This window comes from Hermetia illucens, chromosome 1 (assembly GCF_905115235.1).
Source record: "Hermetia illucens chromosome 1, iHerIll2.2.curated.20191125, whole genome shotgun sequence".
Lineage (NCBI taxonomy): Eukaryota > Metazoa > Arthropoda > Insecta > Diptera > Stratiomyidae > Hermetia > Hermetia illucens.
Window position 1 is genome coordinate 21,074,096 of NC_051849.1, and position 12,972 is coordinate 21,087,067.

The 12,972-nt window shown below is 40.4% G+C and overlaps 1 protein-coding gene across 2 annotated transcripts in view; it reads right to left on the bottom strand.

Moving 5' to 3' along the window:
* LOC119654073 (acetyl-CoA carboxylase) overlaps positions 1-12,972 on the bottom strand; it is a 103,672-nt gene that overhangs the window by 53,321 nt on the left and 37,379 nt on the right. For both annotated transcript variants that reach the window (XM_038059247.1, XM_038059239.1), the window contains exons 2-4: positions 11,695-11,869; positions 11,474-11,619; positions 11,298-11,407 (exon numbers count right to left, since the gene is read on the bottom strand). In XM_038059247.1, coding sequence (XP_037915175.1) covers positions 11,298-11,407; positions 11,474-11,619; positions 11,695-11,776 — 338 coding nt within the window. In that variant the 5' untranslated portion in view covers positions 11,777-11,869. The remainder of the gene's footprint in view (positions 1-11,297; positions 11,408-11,473; positions 11,620-11,694; positions 11,870-12,972) is intronic.

A 12,972-nucleotide genomic window follows, 5' to 3' on the forward strand; every position in this document is an offset into this window, starting at 1 on the left:
TGGTATTTTCAATTAAAAATAATTTACTCCTTTTAAATTTTTGAAAAATAAAACCTAAAAATTATAAAAGAAATATGAACTCATATCTTTGTTCCAGAACACATACTTTCTTATGAGACTTTTTTTATAAACGATAGATTCTTTTTGGGTCAATATTGAAGAAGTAAGTATCATCTCATCCCGATAGTGATGACTTAAGAAAGCACTCTTTCCAAAATTTAAGAATTCCGACCCGAAATTGTATCGTATAAGTATCTGAAAGATGCAAACCCGGCAGTATGTTTGACTTTTAACTTTGCTCTCTATTTGGGAAACCCCAACAAGATATGTGCAACCAAATTGATAGCTAACCATACAGCTGGTTTCCATCATAGGTACGTCATTTCTTAAATAATAATATAAATCAACAATTTCTGATAATTCTGCTACTCATACCGTAAAGTTCAAAAGTCATTTCGCAATGGTTGAGGAGTTTACGCGCTTCGAAGAGGTGAACAACTACATATCGAAGGGTGGAGGAAGAGTCAGGCTGTCAACCAGTTAGTAAAAAAAATGTTAGGATCTTTTTCGACACAGTACAGATTACCCTATAGGAAGGCAATAGGATTCTCAGATCTGTCTTTAAAACAATGATCACTAGCATTTCATTTAGGTCGAATTGGCCGAAATGAAAGCGTTTTCCAAATCAATCTTCGATGGAACCACCTCTTTCATTAATTGATCTTTTAATCAAAAATCTTCCATAATGCATAATATCTTGTTCTGCAGAATCCAAAGTGTTGATTCTGTAGATTTCTTAAATTCTAAGACATGAGGAGTAATCTATCAAAGGCTACTGACTCCAGTGTTTGTTCTAGGAATAATAAACGCAAGTAGTTGCACATGACACTGGTTTCGTCAAAGCTTTTTTAAGGTTTTGTGTAAAACAAAACCTTATTAAAATCGATTCAATGTCTGTCTGTCACACGCATTTTTCTCCAAAACGGCTAAACCGATTCGAACGAAATTTGGTGGACAGATGGAAGTTATGAAATCCCACGCATACAGCGAGTGGCATAAATTTAGGTGGAGTTTAAAGGGGGGCTCCCCATACATGCAAAGGGGGGATTCAAAAATTTTTTTCACCGGATATAGTTGTGTAGGGTATCAAATGAAAGGCCTCAATTTGCACTTTCCGAGACTGGCATTAGTTTTGGCATAAATTGCAAAGTGCGTGAGTAAGGAGTCAAAATGTACGCACTTGAAGTGAGACAGGACTCATTTTCGGAAACTACACAACCTAAAAATCCGAGAAAAATCAGGGTGGTGCGTCTAGATGAAATCTAGGCCTCAAAATATGTCCCATTCCGATATCTGCTCAAATAAACTTGCTAATAGTATATTACTACTTTTTTAGAAATTTACTGAAAAACCCCCCTTTAGTTCATCCTCGGACTTCTGAATTACGTACTAGCATAGAGGACAATATTTCTTATATACGTGCTAAATTTCGTGGAAATCTGGCAATTAACGCCAAAGTTATAGCAGTTCAAACTTAGCAATTTCGCGCGAATTTACCGCTTCCAAAGCCATGCAAATCACATGCTGACGTCATAATTACCCGGAATAATTGACATTCGCGTGGAATATTAAAGTCGCATTTATCAAGAATCTATCTATCTGCAGCCCTTTTTAAGGTTTTGTGTAAAACACTTGTGCGAAATCTAATCTTCGAGAGATGTCCCATTACGGTATCTGCTCAAATAAATTTACTAATAGTATATTACCAACTTTTAGAAATTGACTAAAAAACTCCCCTTAAGCTCATCCTAGGTGTACCAAATTTTGCACCGGCATAGAGGACAGTCTCGTGCATACACATGCCAAGTTCCATGAAAATCCAACTATTAGTGTCAAAGTTACAGAAGTTCAAACTTATCAATTTCGTGCTAATTAACAGTATCCTAAGCCATACAAATATTTGATGTTGGTTAAATTGTTGGGATTTGCTAATAATATTAAACTCAGGGTGTGAGGCGTATGAGGTTGACCATTATCAACACAGGGCTTTCCATCAAATGATTTATTTAAATCGCTTTCTAGAAAATAGAGGGCAATGGAATTTTTAGCTATATTACACGGAGCTGTCGTGCACTCGTCGCTCCTCACATCTTTTTCTTTTTCTTCAGCCTTCAGTTCACAAGCGGGGTCGGCTCGTGGTGATCGGTTTCGTCATTTTATTTTATCAAATGCCTGATCAGGATGTAATCTCGAGACCTTTAAATCCCCATCCAGCGCATCAAGCCACCATTGTTTTGACCGGCTTTTTGGTTGCTTACTATTGCTTTCGATGTTCTGACCAATACTGGTTGTTGAATTCTCGTTAGCGTGAATTACGTGACCACACCAGCGAAAACGCCTCTCTTGTAGTTTTTCCACGATCGGTGCAAACGTGTCACGCCCCCAGTGCAATGCAACATCTTCGTCCCCATTACCGCAAGACGCCGTTCATTGTCCTTTATAGTCGGTCAACACTCAGAACTATAGAGAGCGGCAGACGAACGACATTGCAGTAAATTTTAGATTTGGGACGTGTGCTGATACGTCGATCACAAAGAACACCAGTTAGGGAATGCCACTTCATCCAGGATGCATTAATGCGTGAAACAATTTCATTACGCGGTTCTCCATTGGCTGATAGCATTGACTCGAGATATTTAAATCGCTGAGTTCTGACAATGGCAGTAACCTGCCCTTCGAGATATTTAAATCGCTCAGTTCTGGCAATGGTGAACTGAGCGATTTCAATATCTCGGTCAATGCTATAAGCCAGAACTACGTTATGCTCCTCACATAGGGAAACACAAAACCTTTTATACCTGAAGCGTCAAGCTTGCGGTTTCCCGACTTGTTTTAAATTGGAACATTATTATTAGCTGTAACCTTTCTCCTGACCGAGAATCACTTTAATCGTTCAGTCATTTTATTATAATTACTCTTGTGAATGAAGAAAATAGAATCGCGATAATAGCACTACATAATCACGGAATGAAAAAAATGCGATACTCAAACTATTAAAGAAAACTCAGTATAAATCGGATGCTTCTTTGTCGTGCTATACAACTATTCGAGGGCGCTGGTGATGTGAAAGACCGTCAAATATACTGTAAGAACACCGTAAGCCATAAAAGCTGTCGATCTTCGAATCCGACGGAACCCGAAGTGCCCACAAAAAATCATGTCCCAAGAAAGAGGGATGTTAAATAATTGTCTCGCATAATCAATGAAGACTTAAGACTAGCAGCTTTCAGAAGGCGTACGGAACATTTGCTGACAGAGTGCTTAATTAAAAATAACAAGCAACAAGTAACAAGCATTCAACGAAACCCTTTTTCTGACGAAAAAAATTTCACCGCAGAGGAGTCATTTAATAAGCAAAATGACAGTTTATGCGCGATCGTCAAAAGAACCTTTAAAACCAGTATCAAGAATTCAACGAGGTCACCACCCTGCCTCAGTGGTCGATGGTGTCATAAGTATCGATTTCTGCGAAAACGGGATGAAAACATCGGCAGTAGTGTACCAAGCAGGGATTTTGGAAGCAATTATTAAACCTCTCAGTCAATCCCTTCTCAAAAATCAGCACGGGGGTTTCAACTGGAGGCTACACCGACGCATAATTCTCAACTCAAACCTGGCTCGAAAACAATGTCCCCACTTTCAATTCTGCAGACAATTGGCCTTCTGCTAGACTAGATCTTAACTCAATGGACTAAAAATTATGACCAGCTTTATAGGGGATATCCAAATATCGACCCGAACTAAAAAAAAACATTAAAACAAGCAGTGAAATATTTTCCTACGGACACAGTGTGTACCGCAATAGATGAGTAACCCAATCGTCTCAAACCTTGCAACAAGGCTAAAGGTGGATACTTCCAGTAATCAGTCAGCATTGCGCTCGCCCGAGATTATTACATTGATTTGACTCAGGTCGCAGCTGGAAGACCCAGCGCACGTATTCTTTTAATGTCCTAGGTTCGTGGAAGAAAGGAGGAATCTAGAGGAAACTTTTGGTGAAGTGCTATCAGTGGAGAATTTTGTCCGGAGAATGGTAGCTTGCCAGGAAGACTGGGATGCGATCAAATCTATGATTGCAGTAATCCAGGATAAACTACGAAAAGCAGAAGTGAGGAAGGCGCGGTTACAGACCCCGCGGGTAGACGGAAGTAGACCTAGCTAAAGTAAGCTAATTCCGCCCCGTGATATAATACGTTAAGGTGGTTCCACGGGGTAGGCGAGGAGTCGAGGTGGTTTTAGTGGGTAAAAATTCCACGTTCTGACGTACCCAGGCCAGTGTCTTTTGAAGATTTCCACCCCCTTAAAAAAAAGACAGAAAAGACTTTGACACTAATAACCGGATTTCCTTAAAATTCAGCACACAACAGCATCCGCGATACTGTCCTCTATGTCATTGCAAAATTTGGTACTCCTAAGATGAACTTAAGGGGGTTTTCCAGGTAACTTCAAAAAGTCAGTAATATACTGTTAGTAAGTTTATTTGAGCAGATATCAGAATGGAACATATTTTGAGGCCCAGATTTTGTATAAGCGAATCACCCTGATTTGTTTCCAGATTTTTGAGTTGGGTAGTTTGAGAAAATGAATTCTTTCTAACTTTAAGTGTGCACATATGGGTTCTTTACTCACGCATTTTGCAATTTCAAAACTAATATCAGTAGTCATCAAGACCTTTCATTTGATACACCACATGGCTATATACGGTGAAAAAAATTTTTGCATCCCTCCTTTACATGCATGAGAAGGCCCCCTTCAAACTGCACGTAAATTTATGTCATTCTTTGTATGCGTGCGATTTCATAGTTCTCATATGTCCACCAAATTTCGTTCAGATCGGTTTAGCCGTTTTGGAGAAAAGTGTATGTGACAGACAAACGGACAGACAGACATATAGACAGTTAATCGATTTGTGTAAAACAAAACCTTAAAAAGGGTTTTGAGGAAAGAGCCATAACTTCATTCAATAACAGCTGCTTTTTATTCAAAAAATATAGCATTAGTTTAATAAAAAAACTGCTACACACCTTAAAAAATTCCAAACTATCCTCATTTTTTTGGAGTAAAAGGATATATAACCCCTTAAAAACCTCATCATATGGTCAAATATTTTACCATACAAGATAGAACTTAGGTTATTAGCAGACAAAATTGCAAACTTCTAGCTGGTTTCAAGAGGACAATCCTAGAAAGCATTTTTGGGCCTCTACAGAAGAATTGAAGATTCTGTAGGTTGTTTAACAAAAAAATCTATGAATGTGAAACGGCCAAACTTAATCATTTGCTGATAGAGCTAACGCTTGATGATCGTGAGCCAAGTCAACTGCTGCGCGAAATGAAGCAGTTGGATGGTGACAAAGCCGGCACCGAACTGCTACACCCTTTGTGGCTGCAGAGACTTCCGGAGAGCACACAGCCCATCTTGGCACATGCAGATTCGGGGAGAACTACGTGGCGTCGCTGAGCACGTTGGTTGTCATTTCAGACAAAATCCACGGGGTCCACGCGCAATCCGTGGTCGGCGACCATTCGTTTGTGGATAAAATTCGACTGGACCTCGACTGTGAAGATGACCTAGAAAGGAAAGTCTAAGAAAAAGTGGCCGATCCTGCTTCAAGCGGGGCGGTGACGTGGGTTAGGACGCCAGGTAGTTACTAAGGATATTGAATTGATGGACGTCGGCGAAAAACCGGAATGTTTAGAGTTCCTTACTACAGTGAATACCAGTTGTTGCGTCGTCAATGATGATCATGGTAAAATAGAACTTTAAACGAAGGCAAACTTTTGTATTTAAGCCACTGATTTTTTTCTAAAACGTTATATTTGGCTGTGAAAACTTAATAAACACAATAGAAATTCATCCAGGATACCATTTTGTGTTCACTATGATTATCACACGATACAGCTGATGAATAACGATTTTGAATCCACCGAATTCAAGCATCGCGTCGTAAAGCAGAAAATTACATGTTGTCAATCATTTGATTCAGAGATTCAAACTATTATAAAAAAAATTCCGGCAGTTAAATCCACTCTTCCGAAATATGTTAATAAATTTAATAACATGGCTCTCGATGACTATTTGGTAATATAACACGACGTCTCTTCTATCACAGATAAAAAGTATAAATCACTGGTAGATAACATATTTCACGTGAGTCAATCCATAGATTTCGTTTTGCACTTTGAATTAAGTTTTACACAAATTTGTCAGGTGATATGAACAGTGGCAGTCGGGAGGAACATCTAGAAGGAGTAGCGGATCATAAATCCAGCCTAGTCGACTTTAAAAACATTAACCGGCTTTATTGAAGATTTGATTGGGGTTAGAGGGGTAATCGAGAGCAATTTTAAAGTATAAAAGTTAAAATTAAGTTTATTTTCTAAAAACAAAACTTCTTTCTCATTTGTTAAAAACCTAAAACCGTTTTCCTTATTTGTTGAATATAAAACACATTGAATATGTTTTATGTGTCACTTCACATATGTTTCAGAAATTAATTAAGGAATTGAAACAGTCACTACTCCTTACCAAATTCCACGTCTGATAGATGCCATCTGGTGTAAACAGCACCTAACATTGATATATCGATTCATACAAACTTTTGAGAACACAGTAAAATCTGACAATTGAACTGAACGCTACTATGACAACAATCCGGGGGTATTTCTTCAACACGATTTTTATTCGTGACGCAATGTCAATCTATTAATAGGCGGTCGCTTCTTATCATTTTGCTCCGAGATTTGTGAGAACTAAGCAAAGTAAAGTGGAAGTGAGCGTACATCAGCTGTTCCATCGGAAGCGAAAGACATGGGGAATATGGTAAGGATTGACTTTGAGTACATATTCTCCCCCAAAAATTAGGCTCAGTAGCACACGCTGGATATCCATTAATGAAGAATGAGGTCGTACTAGCAATACGGGGTGGTGGCACCTAATAAATTACTCATATTAAGGCACGAAATTTAAAGGAAAATGTTGTTAATCCTTAATGTGATTCGACAGAAAATTGTAATTTAATAGAAGCATCATGAATATGGTGGACAAATAACGATTTTTTGGTGAAATTAATATTCCAATTTCTATTTCAACGAACATTTAGTTTGCGGCAAACGGTTTAACTTTGTTAACATCTCATTTCCCGTGAATACGGGAAAAAATTCTTGTCCTCATTATGCTTTCTCAGCTTGTTTTGCTATGATATATGATCAGTTTTGAGGTTAAATAAAGTAGAAACTGCAACCCGTCTTCGTGTTCGGAACGCTTGGGCGCTAAGCTCAAAAAGAGGATTCCGTGAACCAAAAACAAGTCGCGAAACCGGGAGCTGGACGCTTCAGGTACCATACAGTGGTAAACTCTTGATTTTTTCAGATTTTTCGATTGAGTAGTTTCTGAGAATGGGTCCGTTAAAGAAATCTTCACTTTCGACCCCTCCCACTCCCCGCCTTTCCAACAAATGTCAAAACTAAGACCGGCATCAAAAAGTACTAATCAAGACCTTTCATTTGATATCCAACATGACTATATTTGGTGAAAAAAAAATGTACACCTTCCTTTTGCATGTATGGGGACCCCCCTTAAATTCGACGTAAAAGGATGTAACTCACTGTATGCGTGAGTGTTCACAGTTCCCATATTTCAACCAAATTTGGTGTCAATCGCTACAACCGTTTCAGAGAAAAATGCGTGTGACGGGCAGACAGACAGACCCACCCAGATCCCCCATCAGGCGCAACCCCAGTTGGCGGATTCGGGCATACCTATTGATGTGTAAATATGTGTTTATGCATTTTTCTTTTCTGACTGTGCATGGGCTAGTGTTTGCTCATCTCTGGTGCGTGGGCCAAAATAGTTATGGGAAGGATACCCAGCACATGAAACCACCATGGAAGACGAGAGAAGGAGGAAACTTACGGTGCAAGGGCTCGGAACCTTAGTACCGGTGGCTCTTGGGATTGAGCAAGCGCCTCGGTGGTGGACAACTTAGCCACATTGGCATATAATGTTACAAGTGATTTGGATTTGGACAAGGAGGGGTTCAAGCCAGGAACGACCTTGCCGAGAACACCAGTAACAAGACCAAACAAAGATGAACTGAAGGCAGATTGTTAGACCGCAAAAACTGTAATAGCACCTACCGCATATGTTCAAGATGCGCGAAGCAGAAGGTGCTCCAGGAACAAGGAAGGGATCTATTCAAAAGAAGCTCGTCAACTTTGAAATCTCCACCAATGCCAAGGACGGGGAAAGATAAGGTACAGGCAAGGTCAATAAACGCCAAAAGTGGAGGAGCGTATAAAAGGAGTAACCCTCCAGGGGCTTATGGGGAATTATCCTTCACCCGCTTGGAGCAAAAATAGTTGAGCTGTCCGAGTTTATCAAGGAATCACGGCGAAATGAACGAGCACGTGAAAAAGAGGGGGATCCTCTAAATAATCAGCATACACCTACGAGAAAAAAAGGCGACAGGACATTCTGAAAACCAGCACCAACAGCTCAGAAGGAGGGAAGCGTACAGCGAATGTACGAAACTCGACCAGCGTTGCGAAGCCCAAGACGAACGAAAACGATGTATGGACTAAAGTTACCAGCAAAAAACGAAACGAAAAACAAAAGTGCGAACTCGTCCAGATGCGATTGTTATCTCCAGTAAGGGCAATCTATCCTACGCGGAGATACTCAAAAAGGTCAAAGCTGATCCGGACCTAAAAGATCTGAGCGGAAATGTGAACAGAATCCGAAGAACCCACAAAGGGATCTCATGTTCGAGCTGAAAAGATCCAGCGTATGCAAAACTAATGAGTTTCGCACTCAAGTCTAAACTCACTTGGGGAGAATGCCGCAGTACGTGCCCATAAATATGAGATCTATATATAATACAATGCAAGGATCTCGATGAAGTGACATCGAAAGGAGAAATTTGTACTGCTATGAAGGAGCAATTCAAGTTGAAAGAACTTACCGAGGAGTCTGTTGTGGGTTTACGAAAAGCCTATGATGGTACTCAAACAGCCACAATACGGATGCCAGCGGAGGCAGCGCAGATGTTGTTGGCTGCCGGAAGGGTTCGAGTTGGATGGGTTGTCTGCCGTTTAAGAGAACAAACTTCATTAAAGAGGTGCTTTAAATGCCTCATGTTTGGACACTTCGCAGGGGCATGCACCAGCCGCATTGATCGATCCAATCGATGCAGAAGGTGTGGGGAGAAAGGCCATATTGCCAAAGAGTGCAATAGGGAACCCAAATGCCAATTGCGCGAAATAAAAGAGGGACAGGATAACCGGAATATTGCCGGAAGTGGTAAATGTCCGGAATTTAGGAAGGCGCTCACTGCAATGAGAAAATGAGGTTTATTCAAATAAACCTCAATCATTGCATTGTATAGAAACCGTCACGCTGGCATATGGGTCACAGATTTGACTTGTGGAGCGGGGATATGGGCTTGCGGTCGACAGGCCATACAATGCACTGCAAGTCAGGCAGCCAGTGGCTTTGTGTGGGCGAAAATAAATGGTATATATGTATACAGCTGCTACGCCCCACCAATTTTGACACTGTCTGAATTCGAGGAAATGCTTGATAATCTTGTTTTCGATGCAAGGGGACGAAATCCAAAGGTGATTGCTGATGATTTCAATGCTTGGGCCCTAGAGTGGGGTAGCAGAGAATCAAATGTTAGGGGCGCAGTTTATTAGAAGCTTTTGGGCAGATGGTTATAATTTTGGCTAACGAAGGTGCTGTAAACACTTTGCAGAAAGGGGGCCAGGCTCGGTTGTAGACCTGACCTTTGTCAGCCTTGCGCTGGCGTGTGGTACGTCCTGGTGCGTCAGCGAACGCTACACCCACAGCGATCACCAGCCAATTTTCTTTGAGACATGTGTCGAGCCACAGGACAAAGAGCTATCATGCGCAAAACCAAAAAAGATTTCAGGCTGGTCTGCAAAATCTTTGGATGAGGAGACCTTCATAGAGGTGTGATTAGATCAACCTGATAATGAAGGGGCCTCTACGGAAAGAGCCGCCCATCTGGCTCAATGCATCGCCAAAGCATGTGATGCGTCCATGCCTAGGAGATGCTCATTCCCCAGTAGAAGACCAAATTACTGGTGGAACCAGCCTGCCACCGAGCCAGAAGCCCTCAAGCTCGCCATCCAGCGAAATAAGAGGAAATGCTTTAAAGAGCTCTGCTCAGAAGCGGACGTATACCCGTGGGGTAGTGCTTATAGAATCATGATGGGACGATTCAGAGGCCGTTTGTCCCCGCAGATCACGTGTCCTACCCTCTTGCTGAAAATCATCCAGGGGTTATTCCGTCAGAAAGAGGAGAGCACCGCTACATTCCAACCACCTCTGAATGTGACGGCAATTCCGCCAGTCACAAGAGACGAGCTGCTGGGGATCTGCGGTAGAATAGGAGACAATAAAGCGCCGGGCCTGGACGGAGTACCGAATAAGGCCCTTAAGCTGGCTGTGAAATCCAGGACGGACATGTTCGCTGAGTTGTTCGAAGCTTGCATGTCCGAGGGAGGGAGCCTGATAAACCTCCGAGTGAACCATCCTCATACCGACCCATATGTCTTTTGGATACTGTGGGGAAAATGTTAGAGTAGATAATCTATAATAGATTACTCCCGGTTGTTGAGAGCCAAGGCGGCCTTTCAGATCGGCAGTATGGGTTCCGTAAAGCCAGAACAACCATTGATGCCATCAAATTGGTTGCTGGCTTGGCCGAAAATGCAATCAACGAAAAGGGTAGTACCAGCAAATATTGCGTGGTAGTAACCCTGGATGTGAAGAATGCATTCAATTCGGCCAATTACAATCTAATACGCAAATCCCTAGTGAAGGTTTCTATTCCCGCCTATCTCACTGCTATCGTCGATTGTTATTTAACAGAAAGGAGGCTCTGGTATGACACTGATGACGGACCCCAGGAGTACGTTGTTTCCGCGGGTGTCCCGCAGGGCACCATATTGGGCCCACTACTGTGGAGCATCATGTACAACGATGTACTTAATCTTCCCCTTCCGAGGGAGGCCACAGTGGTGGGTTACGCTAACGACATAACGCTGGTTGTTGTCGCAAAGCATCTCGAAGATGCTGAGTTATACTCAAGCGAGGCAATCAGTGCTGTTAAAAGTTGGCTAGAGAGCTGTTGCCAGTTGTATTAGTAAATCATGACAGAGGTAACATTTTTGTTATTATATTAGCAAAATAAGTAGAATATCAAACTTACCTTAGCCTTTTTCTTTTTTCCGTCAGCTGTTTAAAATCATTTTCGATTTTTTGGGGAAATTCATCAACAGCTTCAGTAGCCTCTTGAATAGTTTCGGCATCATCGCCCACCTATTAAGCAATATTGAATTAATCTTTAGCACATGTTTCCAAATAATGAATTCGCTTCCTACTTACCAGAAAATTTGGCCTTCCAGGATTCTCTGCCATTCCGTTACTGTTACTATCCAACTCTTCAGTTACACCGTTTTCCATGATGAATTTTTCGTTCGAAAACGTTACCTTCCGTATTTGAGTAGTATTCGGCGGTTCGCCTGTACACGCTGTAAACAATAGAATTAAATAATATTTTCATTAATGAGTATATTTGCACTTGTACAAAGAGAATAATAATTTACTTAATAAATTGTTAAGGGCTCGCCCCACTAATGCTGCTACAAATAGCATAAGCCTGCATAAAATTAATATGAGAACTATCATCGAGTTTTGTGGATTTTGTGTTAAGTTGTCGCGTCGTTCAAACACATATGTCTATGGTTTTGATTGGTTTAATAAGTCACCATGTTATTGACACTACAATTATAGTAAAAAGGATTACGTGAGTGTGAATTATAAAAGGTAGAATATTAATCAAATATTATAAACGACATTTTTCGGGAGAAAGTGTAGGTTTACAGAGGAGCCGGATTACATAGACATAGACACTTGACGAAATAAAGGAGAGCCTTTTCATTAAATCATAAAAGCATTGGAAACGTTCACAGAAAAATAATTGAGTTTTTTGGAAGATTATATCTGAACTTCAATTATCAAGTAGGACAAATTCCAAAAATAGTATAATATGTCATTTGGCGATATCAAAATATTATTAAATAGTTTTCTTCATTTTAAATGTTTTTAAATAGTGCGACTTTCAATGTATTCCTCAATTTTCTACACTTGCAAATACTATACGTTAGTTATGAGCACTCTCGATGGGTAAATAGCACGAAAACTCAAATTATTTAATAAGAAAAGAAAAAAGAAGGAAATTTCAAGTATGCGGTGATTAACATGGTAAGCTAAACCAATAAATATGGCTTTTAATCAGGATCAATCAGTGAATTGTTCAACAGTTATCGATCTGACTAGTTTTAAGAACATGTGGCGCAGCAGGATTAACAACATTCGAAATTTATTTCGAATGTGGTTGATACGAGCGGATGGATGACGCCGCTGCCGCTCCCCGCGGCTTTTTTAGAACTCGCCACAAGAGTGGAGAGCCAGCGGTGAGGGAGTCCCGTTGTTTGGAGACAGAGGGATCGCACCTCTCTTCTGCTCCAACCGCCGACGTGATCACAAGCACTCTCGCGTAGTAAAGTTTATATCAAGTGAAATTGCGAATGCAGTCGCGTCTGCTTTATGAATCAAGAATTTTCAATTTTTTACTTTTCTGATGCTAGAAAAATATTTTAAGTAATAACGAATAAACAAACTGTATTTTGCTCTTCTTGATAATTTTTATCTTTATAAATAAATATATAAAAAGAAAGTGCACACTGAAACAAGCTTTTCAAAAGGAAAGCAGCTTTTCAAAAGGAAAGCAGCTTTTCAAAAGGAAAGCCTTCAAGCAATTCTAAGCATATTAAATTCGGCGTTTCTTAATTTTTAAAGGAATTTCATACATTTTGTTTCCA